General features: G+C 38.9%; 5 protein-coding genes across 9 annotated transcripts; 3 read left to right on the forward strand and 2 right to left on the reverse strand.

The window, feature by feature from the left end:
* Nucleotides 1–66: 66 nt before the first annotated feature.
* LOC107272127 (splicing factor 3B subunit 1) lies at nucleotides 67–7,380 on the reverse strand. 3 transcript variants are annotated; one of them, XM_015748952.2, is made up of 18 exons: nucleotides 7,063–7,380; nucleotides 6,565–6,743; nucleotides 6,383–6,469; nucleotides 6,183–6,309; nucleotides 4,805–4,884; nucleotides 4,551–4,718; nucleotides 4,251–4,467; nucleotides 3,758–4,162; nucleotides 3,217–3,680; nucleotides 2,773–3,130; nucleotides 2,404–2,696; nucleotides 2,200–2,325; nucleotides 1,902–2,123; nucleotides 1,631–1,813; nucleotides 1,363–1,551; nucleotides 1,109–1,284; nucleotides 753–1,025; nucleotides 67–681 (listed from the first exon to the last, which is right to left on the reverse strand). In XM_015748952.2, exons 1-18 carry the CDS (start codon nucleotides 7,088–7,090, stop codon nucleotides 306–308), a joined length of 3,951 nt encoding a protein of 1,316 aa, XP_015604438.1. In that variant the 5' UTR covers nucleotides 7,091–7,380; the 3' UTR covers nucleotides 67–305. The 3 variants fall into 3 exon arrangements, with proteins under 3 accessions (XP_015604438.1, XP_024945128.1, XP_015604439.1); XM_025089360.1 differs by lacking the exons at nucleotides 6,183–6,309; nucleotides 6,383–6,469; nucleotides 6,565–6,743; nucleotides 7,063–7,380 and adding exons at nucleotides 5,188–5,261; nucleotides 5,578–6,176; XM_015748953.2 differs by lacking the exons at nucleotides 6,183–6,309; nucleotides 6,383–6,469; nucleotides 6,565–6,743; nucleotides 7,063–7,380 and adding an exon at nucleotides 5,188–6,176.
* A 135-nt stretch (nucleotides 7,381–7,515) lies between these two features.
* Nucleotides 7,516–10,345, forward strand: LOC107272133 (splicing factor 3B subunit 2-like). The gene is made up of 3 exons (XM_015748964.2): nucleotides 7,516–7,868; nucleotides 7,959–10,103; nucleotides 10,175–10,345. The coding sequence occupies exons 1-3, from the start codon at nucleotides 7,842–7,844 to the stop codon at nucleotides 10,241–10,243; spliced, it is 2,241 nt and encodes a 746-aa protein (XP_015604450.1). The 5' UTR covers nucleotides 7,516–7,841; the 3' UTR covers nucleotides 10,244–10,345.
* Nucleotides 10,346–10,830: 485 nt separating this feature from the next.
* On the forward strand, nucleotides 10,831–13,376 carry LOC107272134 (splicing factor 3B subunit 2). Its single transcript, XM_015748965.2, has 2 exons — nucleotides 10,831–13,139; nucleotides 13,211–13,376. The coding sequence occupies exons 1-2, from the start codon at nucleotides 11,160–11,162 to the stop codon at nucleotides 13,277–13,279; spliced, it is 2,049 nt and encodes a 682-aa protein (XP_015604451.1). The 5' UTR covers nucleotides 10,831–11,159; the 3' UTR covers nucleotides 13,280–13,376.
* A 932-nt stretch (nucleotides 13,377–14,308) lies between these two features.
* Nucleotides 14,309–22,000, forward strand: LOC107272119 (FACT complex subunit spt16). 3 transcript variants are annotated; one of them, XR_003061114.1, is made up of 21 exons: nucleotides 14,309–14,687; nucleotides 14,771–14,875; nucleotides 15,079–15,243; nucleotides 15,319–15,471; nucleotides 15,537–15,683; nucleotides 15,776–16,042; nucleotides 16,122–16,457; nucleotides 16,537–16,909; nucleotides 16,983–17,181; nucleotides 17,247–17,628; nucleotides 17,687–17,869; nucleotides 17,963–18,094; nucleotides 18,162–18,331; nucleotides 18,406–18,589; nucleotides 18,670–18,748; nucleotides 18,818–18,989; nucleotides 19,072–19,158; nucleotides 19,265–19,330; nucleotides 19,400–19,507; nucleotides 19,626–19,744; nucleotides 21,102–22,000. XR_003061114.1 is itself a non-coding variant. In XM_015748929.2 (20 exons), the coding sequence occupies exons 1-20, from the start codon at nucleotides 14,619–14,621 to the stop codon at nucleotides 19,630–19,632; spliced, it is 3,384 nt and encodes a 1,127-aa protein (XP_015604415.1). In that variant the 5' UTR covers nucleotides 14,309–14,618; the 3' UTR covers nucleotides 19,633–20,384. The 3 variants fall into 3 exon arrangements, 2 of the variants coding, with proteins under 2 accessions (XP_015604415.1, XP_015604416.1); XM_015748929.2 differs by lacking the exon at nucleotides 21,102–22,000 and having other exon boundaries at nucleotides 19,626–20,384; XM_015748930.2 differs by lacking the exons at nucleotides 19,265–19,330; nucleotides 21,102–22,000 and having other exon boundaries at nucleotides 19,626–20,384.
* Nucleotides 20,816–22,752, reverse strand: LOC107272123. The gene is made up of 2 exons (XM_015748948.2): nucleotides 22,480–22,752; nucleotides 20,816–21,560 (listed from the first exon to the last, which is right to left on the reverse strand). Exon 2 carries the CDS (start codon nucleotides 21,558–21,560, stop codon nucleotides 21,270–21,272), a length of 291 nt encoding a protein of 96 aa, XP_015604434.1. The 5' UTR covers nucleotides 22,480–22,752; the 3' UTR covers nucleotides 20,816–21,269.
* Nucleotides 22,753–23,062: the final 310 nt, after the last annotated feature.

Genomic DNA, 23,062 nt, shown 5'->3' on the forward strand with positions numbered 1-23,062 from the left:
TACGTGGATGCTAATGCAAATTGCATTACCAGAAGTCCTCAAGCAGAATTAAAACAAGAAATAGACTTTTGCAGACAGAAGAATTCTTTATTGACACTGATGTATCGACTTTCTCACTGCGAGGCTGTCAACACGACAGATTTTAAAACCATCATCGACAGTGAACTTAGTCCGGGTATAAATAACATCGAGTACTTTATTCTGCCCTAACGCTAGGTGCAATATTACAAACAAATAATAAACCTGATTATGCTACGGAATAGAACTTATTAATGTACAGAATAACGACGCTCCCAAGCATCCGATTACAAGACGTAATCGAGCTCGTACCTGATGTACTGATTCTTTGGGTCATTCATGATCCTGGGATAGCCGGCGACTAGTGCATCCTGACCACCGATATAAAGCGAATTATATATTTTCCAATAAACGTCGCGCACTTTCCGCGCAGGATGGAACAATCCTTGTAGCGTATACTGAAGTATCTTAATCGGACCTAGAGCGACACGAAGACCATCCACGGCGTCCATGAAAGCTTGTACCAGATGCGGGGAAGTTTCGAAAACGTTCGGCCATACGTGATTCAGGAGATGAATTAAAGCATCTTCACAACCAAATCCATAGACACCGAGTGCCATGTGTTTTATTGCTGCACAGGCTGTTTGCCTGTGTACCAGGTCTCTGTAATGAATAATCAATTATTGTCAGGTAACTATTAATCGTTTTATATCAAGTACTCATCGATGACTTACCTGTCCATAAGAGCATCTTCCAGGAGAGGACTCACTGCATAGATGTAATCTTTACCCATCTCACCGATGTACTCGAATAAGAATGACAAGGATTTTAGTACTCCATTCTGTACATTTAACTCAGGAACTCTGTACTCGTTCATCAGGGCTGGTAGTACTGTGAATGGACTGCAAGTTTCAGCTACGATGGCTATTGCGACAGTAGTGCAAACGCGATTTTGTCTCTCTTGCACCTTCAGATTGTTTAAAAGCGTCGCGAGAACGTCGTGCGGGCTGTGATAGAAATTATAAAAACATTGCCGATTTATTTTAATTGCTCGGATATTTAAAAAGATAATTAACGTAAACAAACTCACCCGATAGCTTTAGCTATGTAACCGAATGTATTAACTGTGGCTCTGCGAATAGCTTTTTTATGAGCTTTCAAGAGTTCCAACAACTCAAAACAAATGCGCATCCATTCTCTGGCTGAAACATATTCCGGACCTCTGTCTGCTATTCTTCCAACAAGATCAATACAGTTTTCTTGCACCTGTAATGAGAACAATCACACATATAATTTACCGTGCTCGCGATTGGGACGAATTTCATGTAATCGAGGTTTTTTTACCTTCTCGTGTCTGTTTTTGAGGATCGGCGTCAGACGAGGTAGTAGATCCTTTATAGGTGGAGTCATCTTTGTCATTCCGATTACATTTACAATAGCTTTCAAAGCTCCAAGAATACTGCCAAGTACCTCAGGATATTCTTCACCTAGATACTCGTAAAGGACAACACCCAAATGTCCCATAAGTTTCTCCTAATAAATGAAAACAAGCATTAAAGATTATGATTATCGAAAAAAAAAGTTTAAGGAATCATAGTAAATAATATTTCACCTCTTGACAAGTCTTCATCACGACTGCAATTCGCGATATAAGATCTGCAGCCTGTTGACGAACTTTGGCCGATTTGTTATTCAATCGCCAGAGAATCGTACCACAAATTTGAGGTAGATAAGCCTTTACACGTTTACCCAATGTATTGACAATAGTACCGAAGCCATTGAGCATCACCACGTCCTGAAATAATTATAAAAGGTACAATACGATAATCTTAAACAACTATGGTTAAAAATAAAAGGTTCATATCTTCATTCTTCTCACTTACCTCAGTTGTCTGTTCCTGAAAAGCGTAAAGGATTCCGTCAATGAGTTGTTCCTCCAAACGAGAGTCCACATCGGCCGCACCCAAATTACCCATAATCTTTTCAATTGTCTCCATGACCATCTTTCTGTATTGCTCATTTTCATCCTTAAGGTCATCGACTACGCGATTTATTATTTCTGAAGCGCCAACTTTGTTGGCTATCTCCACAGTGGTGTCTACTAACTGAATAATATTTGTTGTTAATTGAAAAATTAAAAGAGAAATACCTTATCAAATGATAAAAAAATATGTTTGATACCTGTCTGTAATTTCTACGGTCAAGTGCCATACGATGATTCCAGAAATGTTTGAAAAAGTGTGGAAGAATTTCGTCCTTTATGTATTGCGCTTCCACACCATCGGTACCGCAACATTGTTTAACGACCTGAAATAAATTAATTTAAACGTTAATATAAAATTACTTCCTAAATCGAAAGCGCCAATGATTTATTCTATCGTCTACCTTTAATACAATCTTCTTCATCTCCTCGTCAGGCGACTGGAACTCCCGTATGAGAATCAACATCACTTCACGAGTATAATAGTTCGCATATTCGGCGTCCATAAGAGGGATAAGGTAACCAATAGCTTTGAGAAAAGCAGCTAAGCCCTTTCCACGATGAGTCCTTATACCTTTCCACAATGGTTTTAGAACAGAATCGAAACTTTCAATACCATAGGGAGTCGCAGCTTCGGCTAAGGCAGCAATAGCCAAAGCTGTGATAGTACGAACCTTTTGTTGCTCATCGACCAGTCCTAGAAATAAAGGAAATAAATATTTAAATAAATACTTGTCAATATACGCGATAAATGTGTACCACTTAATAATTACCGTGTTCAATGATTTCTACTAAGCTCTTCAAGTGAGGCAAAATTGCACAGCCCATGAGAATTGCTATTTGCTGAACAATCTTTATGCCAGTGTGTCGAGCCTGCCAGGATTTTTTACTACGACATACAGCCTTTAGAAAAGGCAACAGCGATGGAATTCCAAGAGCTGATGCAACGACGGCGAAGGCCCTGGCTGTGGTATTCCTGACGTATTCGTCAATGTTATCAATGTCGGGTCTCATTGTAGAGATCATTGTGGCCAACCCTGCAGCCTTAGCCAAGTTCGATATAATTTCACGACCTTCCACACGGGCATAGTAATCCTCATCGATAAGTAATGGTTCGATAACGACCAAGATCTGCGTAAAAGAATTAATAAATTAAAAAGAGAAGTTTCCTAGGTGAAATAATTTCGTTTTAGATCTGAATAAATCGTTGTACTTACTTTGTGAACGTAGGGTCTTACGAGGTCATCAAGCTTGTAGAGTATTCTATCAATGACTTTGACAAGAAGATGACGTTCCTGATCCTCCAATGTGGGTGACATAAGAAGCGGCAGAATCTGATTGAACAATGGACCAGCACCAAACTCTCTGGCTTTGTCGGTGATCTGCCTCAGTGCTGCTTTACGCATAGGTGGTGTACCGTTTTTTATTTTTAACAAAAGCTTCATGATTTTACGTTCCTTCTGTTCCTCAGGACTCAAAGACTCTTCGTCAACGTCCACTAGAAGTTTGTCAAAGTACTGAGCGTCCTCAGGCTTCATGAAAGGAAGATTGCCTTTTGGTTGGTTATCCACGAATTTAGCACTTTTATCTTCAGTCTGGATGAAAAATCCATGAGGAGTTCCGGCAACAGGAGTAGGTGTTGCTGTAAGTTTCCTGGCAGGAGTCCTGATGGGTATGTATCCTTGAAACATAAACAAAATGTCAATCAACACGATGTATTGCGTGTTCCAATTAGTACATAGAAATAAGTAAAATTACCAGCAGGCGGTTGAAGAACTTTGTATCCTGGTGGAAACATAGCATCCAATTCATCATCCGAAAGTGGTCTGTTACGTTCATCGATTTCTCGTTCCCAACGATAAGCCTGAAGTTGTTCAGGAGTCATGGACATGAGATGTCCAGGTGTCGGAGTGGCCAATCCCATAGCTTTTGGCCCTGTCGGAGTGACTCCACTAGGAGTCAGTATAGAACTTTGATGCGGAGTAGTCAAAGGTGTGGCTGGAGTCTGCGGTGTCATTGATCCTGGAGTTTGATTAGATGGTGTCTCATCCCAACGACTTCTGCGTTTACTTGCAGACGGCGTAGGTGTTTCCTGAATCAAATCTCCGGCCACACGATCCGTCCTGGGAGTCTCAGCCCAACCGCTATTGTGTCCTGGCGTTTCTATAATCAAACCCAAAATAATAAATTAATATTTATCAAACGCACTGTAAATAAGACGCATCATTCTTCCCTATTCAATGCCACTTACCTCTTTCTGTTTTAGGCGTCTCGTCCCATCTGTTTCGCCGACTGGAGACAGCCTTTTCATGCGAAGGAGTCTCTCGACCAGGAGTAACCGCACCAGGAGTCGCATGCCCTGGAGTAGCATCCCACATTCTAGTACTAACACCAGGTGTGGCACCAGGAGTTTCACCTCCTTTGCCATGACCTGGTGTCTCATCCCACCGTATAGCAGCAGGAGTTACCTGGATAAATAAGACAAAGCGTAAGTCCAGAAAGAAAAATTACTATTAAGAAAAAAAAGAAAAACCAAAAATATCATTCTTACATCTGCATTGTCCCAGGAAGTTGGTGTAGCAGCTGTGCCAGTTGATTTTTTTGGCGTAGGAGCGTCATCAGTCTGATCCCACCGACCACGTTTTTTAGGAGCAGGTTTTGGCTCTCCATTGGCTTTCAGTGTGCCATCCTTCGCTTTCTCCACCAGTTTCTTTCTCAACTAATCAATCAATTAATACACAACGGTAAATAATTAATTTCTCCATTCTAATGTATCTCTATCCTCGTTAAAATAATTTTACATACCTCAGTTTCTTCTCCTTTGAGCAGCTGCTCTCGCATAATCTCCGTATAAGTCCTAGATCCGATGTCCGGTGTCTTACCGCCTGTAACCATTAATCAAACGTCACGCAAAGCGTAACAGTTAGTCGGATCGTACGATAATTGTTCGACTGTATATAGAAAGAATCTTCCTGACATCAATAATAGACTGTATATTAACTTGTTCAACGCCCAGAACAGTCGGCGATACTCTAAAGCGACTACTGAATTCGCTCCCTTTAATATTCTACCATTCGCAACGATCTTATAACGAGCTCAGATGAAGGTATTATATCCATTAATTTATTATTAAAATCGCGTATCTATAACGAGAGCTGCAACAGTAGTCGACATTTTGCCATACGTACGTGAAGATTCGTCGTCGACGCAGTGAGCTAAGATTCCCGCTCAAGTCTTCCGCATCGAAAAATACTTTAGCCATCTAAAAATCAACTCATTCTCGTTATTAATAATATATGCATTCGGACCACTCATTCTAGTAACTGCCTTTAAAAGGACGTCTGGACGAACCGCTTGACACGACATAACAGAGAGGAATTCTTTATAGCCATGTGATATTGTTGGATAAATGTTATTCAGAGAATCTGAAGAAACTCAAAGAAAGTATGTGGTAAACCATTTGTGATGTAAAATGATGGAATCACTATTCTTTTATATCTTTTAAACGATTAATGTTTTGTCGTGTCAATTAGACGAACGGACTCATTACGGAAGACTACGACTCGTGGTCGCTTAACCTTCGACATAGATTCCTCGGTAAGCAGATGATCCGAATGTGCTGACCGTCACTAAGATTGGAAAAAGAATGTTCACATTAGTAATGTGTTACGGAAGAGACTCATTCATTCGCTTCGTTTGCAACCAGATATTCGCAATGCTATAACATATAGCATGTTCCCTATACAAGTAATGCCAGAGAAGTCAATATAGAATTTAAAAGACCATAAGATTTGTCCAGATCAAAAAGCAAGAATTGGAATTGGTCTCTTGCATTACAGTATATGGCGCAGCATTATCATTAAGTATGACATCCTACGATGGAAGGACATACAGTGTATCAAATGTAACTAGAAAAAGTGATGCAAAAGAGAACTCTCAGGCGTGAGAAGGCTTAATATATAACTCGGCTTGTAACAACACGTTAACTTAGATACTTAAATTTCTGCATGTAAAGAGTGGCATAACTGATAGACAAGGACTTTCATATCTACAGGTTTTTGTGAGGCCGTTTTGATTGTCACCTGCGTATCAGCAAATGCTTCACTTTGCATATGGATCTTATTGGATCTAGATTGTCCATTGCAGTTATGGTTATCCATAGATAGAGAATGATAATACCAACCCTCGGCAAATGGATCAACACGCTCTGGTGAAATGATCATGCGACGACGCTTTTGACGGTATTCGTCCTCGCGATCAGCTATGGTGGGTCTTCTTCTGTCAGCAAATGGATCATAATCCTTGTCACTCTAAAATTAATTATTTCAATTATTAAAATAGTTCAATGATAGATATGAATGTATTAATTGTTTCTATAAATACCTGTGCCACATCGTTAAGTAAAGCTGCTGGTGCATTGTAACCTGGTCGTTTACTTGAGCTAAATGTGTTGTGCTCAAAATCTTCGTCCTAATTCAAACATATAGATTTAATTCAATATTATTATCAATTAAAACCTTTAAATCATCAAGTGTACTATATATCAATATCTTAAATATAATTACCTCAATCTCATCATTTGCAGCAATTGATGTGACGTAGCCATCATACTTGTTTTTTGCACCATCATAAATGTCTTGATCATAAAATCCAGTTTTTCCTAATGCAACTTGGTCCTTCTCTGCAGAAGCATTTTGAATGTCTTTCTTCTTTGATTGAATCTCCCGAATTTGGGCTTCAATATCTACAAGAGTAAATTAATATTGATTATAATGCATAAAAGTATCGTTGAAAGTGTAGTCGAACTAGGAATAAAATGTGAGGTGTCCAAGACACTTAACGTTGAAACTTATAATACAAAACACATTTTACTGGCAATCCAAATATATTACCATAATACATTAACGAAACTAAAAAATCTAGCCTATACGGTACACGCCTGATGCAAAACTTTAACGTAAAACTATATACTGAAAAACTCAATGAACGTGACCGTCTACAAAGTAAAGTTCTTCAGAGTAAAAGATAAAACAAATAAATATATTGAAAATATCATAAAATACCTTCGTGAGTTCTTGGAATGGAGTCCATAATGTCTACGTAGAAGCGCCCTTGCGTCAAACAAACTCAACGTAAGACCCTCAACCTCAATCAACCTCAATGGAAACTGAAGCCAACGGACGCCATGTTTTGGCAAGTGCCGCTATATAGCAGAAGTCAAACGAATAAAAGATAAAGCTATGGCACAAAATTGAATAATTCCGTTAAAAAATGCTACACTGAAAATACTTGACCGATTACGTTTATACTTGGATGAAGATAAAGTAAAAAATCTTAAGGTTTAATGAAATGAAATGTGCTCAGAGAAAATTGTTTTTTATCGACTTTTGGTAGGAGATTTTACAATCACGCATGTCCACTGTCAGCCAATCGTAGCTCTGCATTCCCGGAAAGTATATCGTCATTCGTTGATACCAGCGACGTACGTGTAATCTTAAGGTCCCGTCACAATTCCAAACGTGCGTTCGAACGCGATCTATCGGTCAATGGTGCAGAGCGTCCACAGAATTTACGTTGTATATTGGTCGAAAGTTAAGTTCGAAAGTGCGTTCGTCGAGTGTGACTGAGCCTTTAGGAAAGCTGCGGCTGCCGCTCGAACAATATCTGAAGCTCATAAATGCTTTTCGATACCTATTTATTATTTGACGCTAGAAGGTATTTATAGGGAAATAAAGATTAGAGGAATTCTGCTTTTATTATGTATGTTCATACAGTGAATTAAGTATTTAATGAACCATATACTGAAACAGAGTCGATTAAGGTTTAGCAAGAAGTTTCTTTCATGATGGATGGAGTACCCGGCAGTGAGGTTGGTTTTGATCGTACACCTTAAACTGTTTTGATACGCATAGACCACTTGTCTCATAAATAAAATTATGAATTGAAAAATTATTTCTAGGGTCAGCCGACGATGCTGGACCCGCAGCAATTACGACAAATGGAACAGCAAGAAATGGAGAAACAATTTGCCAGTGTTCCACAGTCGATGTATGGAGATCATTCGAGCAATGGTCATCCCCCAATGGGAATGGAGTTACCTAGTTTGCTAAGCCTAAAAGTTATGCCTCCAGGAGAAATACAAGATCCTAATATGGGTGATAGGGAGATCAGAGCTGGGGATATGGAGTCTATGAAACTTCCTGCTGCCTTGGAGCAAGCTCTCGCTTTTAAAACAGAACGCGCTAAGGAAGTAGGGAGTGATGCTAATACGTTACTTCCTCCTGGAGATTCAGCAATGCCAGACATTCCTGGAGAAGAGTTGATTCATTTAGATGAGCCAGTACCAGAGGTGGAGATTACAAAAGTAAAATCCGATCCACGTGCTGCTCGCACCAAAAAGAAGAAGAAAAAGAAGAAGAAGAAAATTGAGGAAAAGAAAGAACTTGAGAAGAAAGACAATATTGACAATAAGTCTGATAAAGACAAACCTGAAGTTGAATATATTCAGGATGTTCCTGGAATTGCTGATTTAGAGCCAATGTATCGACAGTTTGCTAGAGTTTTTGAGGCTTTCAAACTCACTGAACGTGAACCGCAAAATAATGGGCCTTCCGATATCGGTGAAATAATTGGCCAGTATCCTCCAGTAAAAAATCCAGCAGGTACTGGCAGTGCACCCAGCAAAGTCCCTCCTATCGATGATTTTGATGATGATCAGGGACTGAATCAACGTAGCACGACAGAGAACGGAGCACCAAGGTTATCAAAAAGAAAATTGAAAAGACTCACCAGGCTCAGTGTGGCAGAATTAAAACAATTAGTGGGGCGTCCTGACGTTGTCGAAATGCATGACGTCACAGCCAGAGACCCAAAATTGTTGGTACAACTTAAAGCTCACAGAAATACTGTGCCTGTTCCACGTCACTGGTGCTTCAAGAGAAAATACCTTCAGGGAAAGCGTGGTATTGAAAAGCCGCCTTTCGATCTGCCTGACTTCATAAAACGTACGGGAATTACGGAAATGAGAGCCAGCCTCCAGGAACGCGATGATTCTCGAACATTGAAGGCCAAGATGCGTGAACGCGCCAGACCCAAACTTGGAAAAATTGACATAGATTATCAAAAGCTCCATGATGCTTTCTTTAAATGGCAAACAAAGCCCCGAATGACAATTCATGGAGATTTGTATTACGAGGGCAAAGAATTTGAAACTCGTCTCAAGGAGAAGAAACCTGGAGAATTATCCGATGAATTGCGTACCGCCCTGGGCATGCCAGTTGGCCCAAATTGTCACAAAGTTCCACCGCCATGGCTCATTGCCATGCAGCGATACGGCCCGCCTCCTAGTTATCCCAATCTGAAAATCCCAGGTCTTAACGCTCCAATTCCCGAAGGATGTGCCTTTGGTTATCACGCTGGTGGCTGGGGTAAGCCTCCGGTAGATGAGACTGGTCGTCCCTTGTACGGAGATGTGTTTGGTCTTGCGAGGGCTCCAGGAAGCGATGCTCTCGACGAGGAGGTCGATCGGGGTATGTGGGGCGAGCCAGAATCTGAATCTTCTGGCGAAGAAGATGAAGATGAGGATGGGGAAGAAGGAGCCGATGGAGAAGTTGATGGAAAGGATATTGATGGAGATGCCAGTGGGCTTGTAACACCAGGAGCTGAAGGTCTAATTACTCCTAGTGGAATTACGTCCATACCAGCAGGACTTGAGACTCCCGAGACTATCGAACTTCGAAAGAAGAAAATTGAGAGCGAAATGGAAGGTGGAGAAACTCCAGCACTTTACACTGTCTTGCAAGAAAGACGTGCAGAAGGTCTTGGAGCTAGCATGATGGGAAGTACTCATGTTTACGATATGACTGGTGCTGGCGGACAAGCACCGCCGTCCGTAATTGCTGCAAGGCGAGGACTTGGATCGGCTCCTGGAGATCCTAGAACAGAAAAAGATGGAACTGTAGAATTAGCACTCGATCCTAGCGAGCTTGATTTAGACTCTGAAGCCATGGCTTCTCGTTACGAAGAAACGATGAGGTCCAGACAGGCTCATCTTCGGCGTGAAGATCTTACAGAAATGTTACAGGATCACGTCCAACGGCAAAAGGTTCATTTCTTTTGCACTACATTATTTCTTTCAATATTCTGTTCCTTCATTAATAATATTCTTTGTTACAGAGCAAACGGAAGCGTCAACAAACTCAGGAAGCAAAATCTTCGAAGAAGTACAAGGAATTCAAGTTCTAGGCACATTATATTATTTAGAGTATAAATCGTGTAAATATATTCCGCCATATACCAGCAATTTCACAGAACCCTATAAAAATAAATGTTCTTTAAAACTGTCAATAATTCTTAGTCATTTTATGTCTATATTGTATAAACAGAATCTGTAATCGTTTAGATACTTTCCATCACCTTTATTTATATGTAATGAATAGTAGGTTGGCTAATGGATCTATCGCTAGTAGCCATACCATTAAATAGTAGAGCTGCTTTACACATTCTAATTCGATTATGCGTGATTCACAAGTAATTTTATACGGATTACGTACATAATAATAAAAATAGAAAACAGAAAATGATCTGTTAACTTAATGCTAAAATTTCTTTTTAATTATACTAAAAAACCGTTAGTCCATACCTCGTCAAATTAAGTCCATAATTATGTATGTACCATTGACAATCGATTTTTTTCAAGTCTTCAGGCTCATCTCCTATGTAACAGCAACCAAGGTTCATTGATTAAGAAACAATTAACAAAGTTGAATTTGACCGGCAATCTTAACAGAAATTATTTGGTGTCTATGAATTCAGATGGCGGGTCAAGACCATTATTAAGGCTTGGCATATGGCGGCCTAATGTATGCCGTAGCATCTGTATCAGCGACGTGAATAATGTGTCCAACGTTAAATTTGTAACGTAAACTTCAATAGTGTATAGTTTTTGCTGTAATTAAATATTGTAGGCAATGCGGTAAACATACTAAAGAAAAAAAAGTAAAAAAAATAATGAGTGAGGAATTAGTGCTAATAAATAAGGAAGAAAGACATCAGTTATAAAAATTGTTAGAGTTACCAAAATGATATGTATACGTAGAGCGTTTGTAGCGTGAGCCACGGTCCATGCACGTTTCGTGTAAATAACTATAACGTAAACGTTATGTCTCCAGGAGACATGCAAGATCCTAATATGATTGACATGGAGATGAGACCTGGAGATACAGAGGCTATGAAACTTCCTGCTGCTTTGGAGCATGCTCTTGCGTTTAAAAGAGAACGTGCTAAGGAAGTAGGGAACGATGCTAATACATTACTTCCTCCTGGAGATTCAGCGATGCCAGATATTCCTGGAGAAGAGTTGATTCATTTAGATGAGCCAGTGCCAGAGGTGGAGATTCCAAAATCAAAATCAAACCCACGTGCTGCTCGTACAAAAAAGAAAAAGAAAAGGAAGAAGAAGGTTGAGGGAAAAAAAGAACTGGCGAAGAAAGATAATATTGACGATAAGTCTGATAAAGACGAACCTGAAGTTGAATATATTCAGGACATTCCTGGAATTGCTGATTTAGAACCAATGTATAGACAGTTTGCTAGAATTTTTGAGACTTTTAGACTGATTGAACCTGAGCTCCAAAGTAATGGACCTTCCGATACTTGTGAACCAATTAGTCAGTATCCACCATTAAAAATTCCAGCAAGTACTGGCAGTGCACCGAGCAAAGTTTCTCCTATCGATGATTTTGATGATGATCAGGGACTGAATCAACGTAGCACGACAGAGAACGGAGCACCAAGGTTATCAAAAAGAAAATTGAAAAGACTCACCAGGCTCAGTGTGGCAGAATTAAAACAATTAGTGGGGCGTCCTGACGTTGTCGAAATGCATGACGTCACAGCCAGAGACCCAAAATTGTTGGTACAACTTAAAGCTCACAGAAATACTGTGCCTGTTCCACGTCACTGGTGCTTCAAGAGAAAATATCTTCAAGGAAAGCGCGGCATTGAAAAGCCGCCTTTCGATCTGCCTGACTTCATAAAACGTACGGGAATCACGGAAATGAGAGCCAGCCTCCAGGAACGCGATGATTCTCGAACATTGAAGGCCAAGATGCGTGAACGCGCCAGACCCAAACTTGGAAAAATTGACATAGATTATCAAAAGCTCCATGATGCTTTCTTTAAATGGCAAATAAAGCCCCGAATGACAATTCATGGAGATTTGTATTACGAGGGCAAAGAATTTGAAACTCGTCTCAAGGAGAAAAAACCTGGAGAATTATCCGATGAATTGCGTACCGCCCTGGGCATGCCAGTTGGCCCAAATTGTCACAAAGTTCCACCGCCATGGCTCATTGCCATGCAGCGATACGGCCCGCCTCCTAGTTATCCCAATCTGAAAATCCCAGGTCTTAACGCTCCAATTCCCGAAGGATGTGCCTTTGGTTATCACGCTGGTGGCTGGGGTAAGCCTCCGGTAGATGAGACTGGTCGTCCCTTGTACGGAGATGTGTTTGGTCTTGCGAGGGCTCCGGGAGATGATGCTCTCGACGAGGAGGTCGATCGGGGTATGTGGGGCGAGCCAGAATCTGAATCTTCTGGTGAAGAAGATGTTGATGAGGATGAAGAAGAGGGAGCCGACGGAGAAGTTGATGGAAAGGATATTGATGGAGATGCCAGTGGGCTTGTAACACCAGGAGCTGAAGGTCTAATTACTCCTAGTGGAATTACGTCCATTCCAACAGGTCTTGAGACTCCCGAGACTATCGAACTTCGAAAGAAGAAAATTGAGAGCGAAATGGAAGGTGGAGAAACTCCAGCACTTTACACTGTCTTGCAAGAAAGACGTGCAGAAGGTCTTGGAGCTAGCATGATGGGAAGTACTCATGTTTACGATATGACTGGTGCTGGCGGACAAGCACCGCCGTCCGTCATTGCTGCAAGGCGAGGACTTGGATCGGCTCCTGGAGATTCCAGAACAGAAAAAGATGGAACCGTAGAATTAGCTCTCGATCCTAGCGAGCTTGATTTAGACTCTGAAGCGATGGCTTCTCGTTATGAAGAAACCATGAGATCCAGACAGGCTCATCTTCAGCGTGAAGATCTAACAGAAATGTTACAGGATCACGTCCAACGGCAAAAGGTTCATTTCTTTTGCACTACATTATTTCTTTCAATATCGTGTTGCTTTATTAATAATATTCTTTGTTACAGAGCAAAAGGAAGCGTCAACAAACCCAGGAAGCGAAATCTTCAAAGAAGTACAAGGAATTCAAGTTCTAGGCACATTATATTATTTAGACTATAAGGCGTGTAATATATTCCGACAAATACCAGAAACTCCACAAAATCCTTAGAAATAAAGATTTTTTAAAATGAGCTCCCTTAACTTTTGGACCACCGGATGCTTTTATATAGGCGCGGAACAGATTGCTAGACTTTCATTATTTATGCATATAAACTACGCATTGCTTAAATATATCGGAAAAAAGAAATAGTAGCGGCAGTCTGGAGATAATCGTCAAATATTGATGTATATCCATCAGAGATGAGTAGGTAGGTAGGTAGATACTCATCTCTGTATCCATTATGAGATCAAGTACCAGAAATGTTCAAAATGGTACAGTCTGAAGTTTGAAGCACTTTTTTATAACTTGTGTTCCTAAATATAATACGTTTTATGTTGGACAAGTTACTCAATTCAGAGGAATACCAACATGGAACAATTTATATGTTTCAAGAAACCAAGACAAAAAACAAACCTCATCTCTCGTTTCAATCACTACGAGATACTCAGTGTCAACGAATTCAGACGTACATAGAAGTGTATTTCCTATGCTTAGCTTGAAGACTAGTATTCTCCGACTCAAATATCTACTCGATGGCGCGACGATCGCATCATATCCCCACTGTATTAAGAGTACAAGAGTACGAGAGACGGAGCGAGAGTGAAATCGCCACCACGAATTAGAGGAGGTGGAGCGCAAGAGGGAGACCGCATCTTATCCCCAAGGCATTAGAGATGTAGGAGAACGAGAGATAGGATAGAATAAAAGGCGGAGCCTGTTCTTTTTCTGGTATCTAGAATAGCGTACGCGCGTCGGTGATATATTGATGTACCACACAGAGCCAGCGGTGCTGCCAGCGCCTCTACCCATTGGGGATAGGAACTAACCCCTATCCCCAGCAAAATCGAGCTTCAAGAGGGCTATAAGAAATACACTTCTATGTACGTCTGAATTCGTTGTCAGTGTACAATCTATATTACTTTTTATCGTAGTCCAAGCCAGTGGAAGCTCGTTGCGGTTTGGTTACAAATCCCGCCATGTCCGCATTGGAACTTACCTTTCGAGCATACTTAGCGTTTTAAGAGCCGGGAAACAAAGAAAATATAAAGTATGTCTGAACGTTCAGTCGAATCTTAACGCTTGGTCAATAAACAGTTGAAAAAAGGTTTAAGCGCTTTAACTATTGGTGTGCGACGTGTTGTAAATTTCAACTGCGTTGAGCTTTGAAATACGTTTTCCAGTACAAGCAGTACTGGCAGTGCTTAGATATAGCGCGTTCCGGCTTAAGCAGCAAAGCTGCTTTGTGGTTTACAACCTAAAACGGATTCGACATCATGTCAAACGCAACTCTCGATAAAGACACGTTTTTCCGGCGTATGAAGCGTCTTTACGCTGCGTGGAAGGTAACGTGGTCGTCTCCTTGAACATTGATTTTTGTATTTCATATTATATGAGATTGAGCTGATGATTCTTCTTTTTTATACAGGATGGCGAAGTCGGCACAGATGATAGTTTCAGCAAAATGGATTGCCTCGTCTCCGCCGTCGGTACGGACGAGGATATTGTCTATAGCAAGTCCACAGCTCTTCAGGTAGATCAGATTAAATTTGTGTAAATTTCTGTGAGATATTTGTGTATTGAGAGATACACAATGGACATGTATTTGTAATTATTTCTAAAGAACATAATAATAATTATTATTTTTAACAGAACATAATAATTATTATTTTTATATCTCAAATTAGTGCGACATGCTTGGAAGCCTCAGGCTTATTGTATCTTGTATTCTTGCAGACGTGGCTGCTTAGCTATGAATTGGCTGACACCATCATGATCCTTGCTGAGGATTCCATTCATTTTCTTGCCAGTAAGAAGAAAATTGAATTTCTGAGGAAGGTCGAGAATCAAAAGACAGAAGACACAGGAGTCCCACCAGTGAAGCTATTAGTACGTGACAGAGTAAGTATATAAAGGATGTTTTAGCTTTCAAAACATATTGATTTTAAAGTCTTATATGCTGTATAACTTTTTCAGAATGATGAGGATAAAGCCAACTTTGCCAAACTCATTGATGTTATTAAGGATAGCAAAAAGGGCAAAACTTTAGGAGTATTTTCAAAAGAAAATTATCCTGGAGCATTCATGGATGCATGGAGAGCATCTCTCAAACCGGAATCATTTGATACTGTAAGATGTTCTTTTAAATGGTAATTATTGAGTAATGCTTAATAATTCATTAATTATATTTAAAGGTTGATGTAAGTGCCGCAACAGCTTACGTTATGTGTCCAAAGGAAGATTCAGAGATTTTGACTATCAAAAAAGCTTGCCTAGTTTCTGTAGATGTCTTTACAAAGTATTTAAAAGATCAGATCATGGAAATCATTGATTCGGACAAGGTTTGTAAAATCCCCTTATCAAAGTATTCCTATTTATTTGAAATGTAGAAAAGTATTTCGAATTCAAATCCAATGACAAAATTCTCTTGCAGAAAGTAAAGCACTCAAAACTCGCAGAAGGAGTAGATGCAGCTATCTCAAATAAGAAATATGTTACTGGCGTTGACGTCACTCAGGTTGATATGTGTTATCCAGCCATAATTCAAAGTGGTGGAAATTATTCACTTAAATTTAGTGTAATCAGTGACAAAAACATTGTTCATTTTGGAGTTATCATTTGTTCACTGGGTGCGCGATACAAGTCGTATTGTTCGAACATTGTGCGCACATTGTTGGTTAATCCTACAAAGGCCATTGAGGTACGAAGAAGTCCTGATTCTAATAAAATAGATTAATTATTTCGTGATGCAGTGTTTATAAAGTGTCAATTGCACTTAGGACAACTACAATTTCTTGCTCCAACTGGAGGAAGAAATTTTAAAGAAACTCGTAGCTGGAACAAAAATAAGTGAAATTTACGATACTGGCATAAAATTTGTCAAAAATGAGAAGCCCAACATGCTTGATCACTTGACTAGAAATTTTGGCTTCGCAATGGGTATAGAATTCCGGGAGAGTTCCTTACTTATTGGACCAAAAACGCATGCTGTTGTCAAAAAAGGCATGGTTTTTAATGTCAATGTTGGTCTTTCTAATCTCAATAATCCAGAAGCTACCGATAAAGAAGGAAAGAACTATGCACTGTTCATCGGTGACACCGTTATAGTGAATGAGGTAAGTTACATAAATAAACATTATATACATACGAAATCAGAAACAGGAATTACGTATACCTTTTTAAAAATTCTTCCAGGGGCAACCAGCTACAGTTCTAACGCCGTCGAAGAAGAAAGTGAAGAATATTGGTATCTACTTAAAGGACGATGAGGAGGAGGAAGAGGAGGGTAGTGGGAAAGAAAATGAACCAAAGCCAGAACCGATCCTGGGTCGTGGAAAGAGAACGGCTGTTATAGAATCCAAACTTAGAACAGAACACAGTTCCGAAGAGAAAAGAAAACAACATCAAAAGGAATTAGCCCAACAACTTAATGAAATTGCTAAGGCTAGATTAGCTCAACAGTCCGGTGGAAAGGAGCAGGAAAAAATTCGAAAATCTACAGTCTCTTACAAAAGTCTCAGTCATATGCCACGTGAGCCTGAAGTTAAGGAATTGAAGCTCTACGTTGGTAAGATCATCTATATTTCACATTGCCCATAAATTTTAAAGCTGTAATGAGTACCTAAATAATTTTGTTACAGACAAAAAATATGAAACTGTAATTCTACCAATCTTTGGCGTTCCTGTACCCTTTCACATATCGACTATCAAAAATATCTCACAGTCTGTCGAAGGGGACTATACCTATCTTAGAATTAATTTCTTCCATCCTGGTGCAACTATGGGACGTAATGAGGGAGGCACTTATCCACAGCCTGATGCCACATTTGTCAAGGAAGTGTAAGTATACGTTAAATTTTCTCAACTAGGCAGTATTTTTTAACATTGTACATTGGTTTTTATAGAACGTATCGGTCCACGAATACCAAGGAACCTGGAGAAATATCAGCACCATCTTCTAATCTCAATACAGCATTCCGATTGATTAAGGAAGTCCAAAAAAAGTTTAAGAATCGCGAAGCCGAGGAACGCGAAAAGGAGGATCTTGTTAAGCAGGACACTCTTATTCTCTCACAGAATAAGGGTAATCCTAAACTCAAGGATCTTTACATCAGGCCTAACATTGTTACTAAAAGGATGACTGGTGGTCTTGAGGCGCATACTAATGGATTCCGATACACTTCCGTCCGTGGTGATAAAGTTGATATTCTTTACAACAACATCAAGAATGCCTTCTTCCAGCCTTGCGACGGAGAAATGATAATTCTTTTACATTTCCATTTAAAGGTACGTCAACTATTTCAATTCAAGTAGATAAGAGAATTAATTGTTGTTTTTCTTATAGCACGCTATCATGTTTGGTAAGAAGAAACATGTGGATGTACAGTTCTACACGGAAGTCGGTGAAATTACTACTGACTTGGGAAAACATCAGCATATGCATGACCGTGATGATCTTGCTGCTGAGCAGTCTGAGCGAGAATTGAGGCATAAACTGAAAACTGCGTTCAAGAGCTTCTGTGAAAAGGTATATAATTTATTATTTGTATTTTCACAATTGATTTGTTTCTTCAATAAATGATTCGAGGGGTATTATAACTTTTTTCATCGTCTTCCACAGGTTGAAGGAATGACTAAACAAGAAATTGAATTCGACACTCCATTCAGAGAATTGGGCTTTCCCGGTGCTCCATACCGCAGTACGGTCCTTTTGCAGCCGACCAGTGGATGCCTTGTCAATCTTACCGAATGGGTGAGTGTAAATATAGACCTGTGACAGAATGATGGTTACTAAATGTTAATAATTTGATTTTTTATAGCCACCATTTGTCATTACACTCGAAGACGTGGAATTGGTACATTTTGAGAGAGTCCAATTTCATCTGAAGAATTTCGATATGATTTTTGTCTTTAAAGACTATCATCGCAAAGTCGCTATGGTCAATGCTATTCCAATGAACATGCTGGATCACGTGAAGGAATGGTTGAAGTAAGTGTAGTTTATAAAAGTAATTGGATTAATTTAAACAATATAGCTTATGATGTTAAATAATAATATTACAGCTCGTGCGACATTCGATACTCTGAAGGTGTACAGTCTTTGAATTGGACGAAAATTATGAAAACTATTACGGACGATCCTGAAGGTTTCTTCGATAGTGGTGGTTGGACTTTTTTGGATCCAGAGAGTGATGCAGAAAATGAAGAAGTTGATGACGAGGAAGAAGAAGAGGATGACGCTTACGAAGTGAGCTTTTAAAAAGAGCCTTATTAAAAATAATCAAACTTCTTACAAATTAATTGTAAATATTAAACAATTTCTTACAGCCCTCTGATATGGAGAGCGAAGAAGAATCTGATGATGATTCTGAATACTCCGAAGCTTCAGAAGATTCCGATAGCGAAGGTACAGTATTAGAATACTTGTGATTCTATGAGTAGATACAAAATATTGAATCGATGTCCATATTTGCAGAAGAGGAATTGGGCAGTTCTGAAGAGTCTGGTAAAGACTGGTCCGATCTTGAGAGAGAAGCTGCGGAAGAAGACAAGGAGAGATCAGATGAGAGATTCCGTGATGATTACAATTCTACCGCTAACAAAAAGAAATCCAGCAGAAGAGAGTCCCCGTCTCCGTCGAAGAACAGGTAATTGCATGAAGCCTTAAAATTTCAATCTAATATATATTTCTCATAGAATTACAATAAATCGTACACTGTCCTTATCCAGGCACAATTCAAAACATAAGAGCTCCTCCAGTTCAAAGAGTAAAAGTTCATCGAGTGGCAAAGAAAGAAGATCTTCAGACAAACACAGGTAAGCACATTGGAATGATTTCTTTACTTTTTCACGATTAGTATATGTGGAACTCGGTGATTCAATATTCAATTACCACTGAGTTACTCTGATTTAACTATTAAAGAACGGATCGATCACGGAGTGGGGGTTCACACAAGAAAGTGTCTCCTTCCAAATCGTCCAGACACAGGTGATTACCGTGAATTTCGTTCTATCGTTAATAAGTTTCCTAATTTTTGTCTTATTTCTTTTGTACCAGTCCAAAAAAGAGCGACAGACACAAGTCCTCCCATTCGTCGTCGAGTTCGAAAAAGCGGTCTCGCGAGGATAGTTCCGACAGACGTGATCGTAGCTCTAAAAAGTCCAGGTAATTATTAAACTATTATATAAAGTACAAAGCAGACATTCTGATCCTCACAAGATCTCACGTTATACGAGAATTATTCCATAACCCCATAGAATAAAGCAATCTTTTTGCTTTTCAGGAAATAAGTGATACCACGTTATTATATGGACTTGGTGAAGTGCACCACACGTTTCAAGAAGACAAAACGAAAATGCCAACAAAACAGTAAAAAGAAGATGATACCCATAACGGAAGGAGGTGTGCAAAAACTTTCTCATTTTGTTATTACCGTAAACAATACGATCGTATTTTCTTGTACGGGCGAAAATTTATCTCGTGTCGGATCCATTTTTGATTTAGTCATACAGACAAATTATATTCAAAATGATCACATTAATTCATTATACACCCGTGGACCAAGATTCTACGTGCGGCTTAATTCATGCGGGGAAATCGTGCCGCAATAGTGTCAGTCATGTCACGTTGTACTACGAGCCGTAACAGTTTACAGTAAACTTACGAATATTGCGACAAAAGTGCAAAGGATCACTTTGCAAATTCTCGACAGTTTCGGTTTCGCAAATTCCAGCCTTCTCGAGTGATGATATGTTAATGTATAAAAAGTATATATACAAAATAATACAAAACCAACAGACAAGGTAAAAAGAAGCGAAAAGACACTTTCAAATAGCAAGCAGATCCCACCCGGGATAATTAATGTCTAAGTTATTTATCATTACTGTACAAACATTAGTCCGTCATGGTTTTTATATTTCCAATAAGATGATTAAAAAAAACGAATTGTGTATGCGAACGTTATTACCGATAACCAAGCATAGTATGTTATTATTAAATAAATCCAAGTCGCAAAGAGCTAATGGAAATGCGCGAGAGAAGACTATTGATTTTTTTTTTTCTGTGTCAATTTCGCGATTTTCTTTTTCTCTTTAATTTACAACGTCACGACGTACGCAAGCGGGAAGAAGAATTGCTTAATAATAACGCGAATCTATGTGAAGTGAAAGTAAAGTCGTCCAGCAGCTTTCTCCGAGACGTGTCACATCGGCTGCATACATAATTTCTAAAGAGGCTATGGTGAATCTCTCATGATTTCACAATATAACATTTCCTCGCAGCATTAAATACAATTTAGAGCCGTATTTATACTGTAATAATAATACTTGATAGCACAACCATATTGTCATGGTAAAAAGGGCTCCATTGTCAGTTGACAAATAAGTTTCGTTGTAGCACCGGTAATGCCTTGTATCGAATATGTACTCATGTTCCTTGTACATTATTTTTATTGAATGTACAACAAGAACTTGATTTCATATAAAACAATTTTTTTATTGTTCGATACACCAATGATGCGTGATACTTAACAAGCTGTAAAACACTTGTCGCAGTACAATGAAACAGTAACTTATTTATTCCTTACACCGATCCAATATCTAAGCATGTATTTTTATGGACATACATTGCATCGGTGCCATCAATTTTACTGGAATTTTTGTTGTTCTCTCAATGGATGCTTAGATATGTGATTTATGTACGTACGCACGTAGCGTATAGGGAAACAAGTACAATTTTGTATTTCTTTTGTTCTCTTCAGTGATCATTCAACATCATTTGGTTCGTCGAACAGATTTAACGAAGTACCAAGGATTCACGACTGGATTTTCAATGATTTATTTTATGAAAGTGAAAAATCATAGACGGTACATCAAGGTGTAATGTCGCTGTCCCTAATAAATATTCTACGAGTTAAGAATCAAGTATGTCAGTTTCGGCCTATCTGGTCGACCTGACTTTGAAGATTGTTCACGACTTCCGGTGGGACGTGCTCGCCAAGAATTTCGAAGAGATTGATCCTCTGGTCGCCGGGAATCGATTCATAAGCTGCCAACTCAATTCCTTCTTGGACTTTTTGGATTGTTGCGTCCTTAGGTATCAGATATGTATTTTGGGCCTGTCGAATTGCCTCGTTACTAAATATCTGGCCATCCTTTTGCGGAAAAGCTATTGATACTCCGATCAGCATCATCATTACAGACAGGACGTAGGCGTTCATCTAGAATTATAAGATACTTTGAGCTTAAATTATACTATTGATTATCAAACATAATTTTCTTTCTCGTTTTGTAATATTTTTATATTGGCAAATAAACAAAGTAGATACTTAGCTTTATAATTACGTTAACTATTTGTTATTAATTATAACACGTTACCGAGTTATCAGTTAATCTAGTTAAGAAGTTAAGATACTTCCATATGAATATCTTATTATTTCTTTCTTGATAATTTTCTCCATTTATTTTTAAATCAATAACTCTTCTTGCTTACTCGAACTCGTTTAATGGATACAGAGAGCGAAAGCGTTTACTCGTCAGGGATTAAGTATTCTTTAATTAATCAATAGCGGAGGCTACGTTTACTTTACAGTACTTAGGATACTATTTATTGTAAAGTGGTTTATCGGGGGTGATGGAAATACAAATAATTTCGAAAGTTCCTCGTGTGGAGATCATCAAGTCAAACAGAATTTATTATGGTTTCAAAAGGCCAAGGAGGTCATTGAAACTAAAAAAAAAAGAAGAATGTCCAACTATGCCTCGAAATACCCGTTACTTCCATCTCACGTATACTTTCCCACGCTTAACTTTCCCTCTTACAGATCCTCTTATAAGAGACTTGCATTAAAATTCAGTTTACGAGTTACGTTTTAAAGTGATTCTGAATTATAAATTAAGAGAAATATATCAGAGATTCTTTCAAAATTCTCTCAAATTATCATTTACAATTAAATGTCTAAAATTATCCCTCAAAAGATTGTCTACAATCTTTTAAATTGTTAGTTTTAAAAAAAATGGGGTTCACTCCAAACTGTAAACATAAAATTATCCATCGGCACGGTCTTATCACTCTCAAAGAAGTTTGATGTAATGACAAGTTAACAGAGCACTATTAAACAATAATTATGTCCTACTCACTGTAATACTTGTGGTCGCACGTAACGTGTTGCAATGGAAATGAAACTAGACGAGACTGTGTTCCCGGTGGCTTTTATACTCATCATGAGTTTTGTAGGGAGTCAAAGGAGGAGTGGCTGAAGATTGAATTGGTAGTTGATCGCACCAGTGAGAAATCCTTTTACCCGAGTAACGTAGAACAGTGGGAGAACTTCTCAAGGCATCCACGTACGTTTTTACCTATTAAAAGAATATAGGAAAGAGACCAACGGAACATACGTGTATCTTCTGCCAATCAAGAATGATATGAAATATCTGTGTGTCTATTCAATTTGTAAATTTTTACGTAAAAAAAAAGTCCGAGTTACGTGACAGACTAACTGGTCATGTAAATACAAGACCCAAACGATTACTCAATTATTACAATTTCACTTGTGTATTTAGATACGACTACTTAAGCCTGTTTGCCTGACATATACACGTTGTGAATAGTAAAAATCATAAAGATGAACGGTTTAGATTTTCTAACAGGACACCTCGTGCATTTTGAATAGGACACAGAATTGAAAGGGGGATTAAGGTGACCTGGTTTTAATGAAACGAA

This window comes from Cephus cinctus, unplaced genomic scaffold, assembly GCF_000341935.2.
Source record: "Cephus cinctus unplaced genomic scaffold, Ccin1 Ccin1_scaffold1109, whole genome shotgun sequence".
In the NCBI taxonomy this organism is placed as follows: domain Eukaryota; kingdom Metazoa; phylum Arthropoda; class Insecta; order Hymenoptera; family Cephidae; genus Cephus; species Cephus cinctus.

Coding starts and splice junctions, on each gene's coding strand:
- LOC107272127 (XM_015748952.2), bottom strand. CDS start 7,090: ATGGACTCCATTCCAAGAACTCACGAAG. Junction 6,744..7,062: donor CATTCCAAGAACTCACGAAG/GTATTTTATGAT, acceptor TTACTCTTGTAG/ATATTGAAGCCCAAATTCGG. Junction 4,468..4,550: donor CTTCCTGGGACAATGCAGAT/GTAAGAATGATA, acceptor TTATTTATCCAG/GTAACTCCTGCTGCTATACG.
- LOC107272123 (XM_015748948.2), bottom strand. CDS start 21,560: ATGAACGCCTACGTCCTGTCTGTAATGATGATGCTGATCGGAGTATCA.
- LOC107272133 (XM_015748964.2), top strand. CDS start 7,842: ATGATGGATGGAGTACCCGGCAGTGAG. Junction 7,869..7,958: donor ATGGAGTACCCGGCAGTGAG/GTTGGTTTTGAT, acceptor AATTATTTCTAG/GGTCAGCCGACGATGCTGGA. Junction 10,104..10,174: donor ATCACGTCCAACGGCAAAAG/GTTCATTTCTTT, acceptor TCTTTGTTACAG/AGCAAACGGAAGCGTCAACA.
- LOC107272119 (XM_015748929.2), top strand. CDS start 14,619: ATGTCAAACGCAACTCTCGATAAAGACACGTTTTTCCGGCGTATGAAG. Junction 18,095..18,161: donor TTGTCAATCTTACCGAATGG/GTGAGTGTAAAT, acceptor GATTTTTTATAG/CCACCATTTGTCATTACACT. Junction 18,332..18,405: donor CACGTGAAGGAATGGTTGAA/GTAAGTGTAGTT, acceptor ATAATATTACAG/CTCGTGCGACATTCGATACT.
- LOC107272134 (XM_015748965.2), top strand. CDS start 11,160: ATGTCTCCAGGAGACATGCAAGATCCTAATATGATTGACATGGAGATG. Junction 13,140..13,210: donor ATCACGTCCAACGGCAAAAG/GTTCATTTCTTT, acceptor TCTTTGTTACAG/AGCAAAAGGAAGCGTCAACA.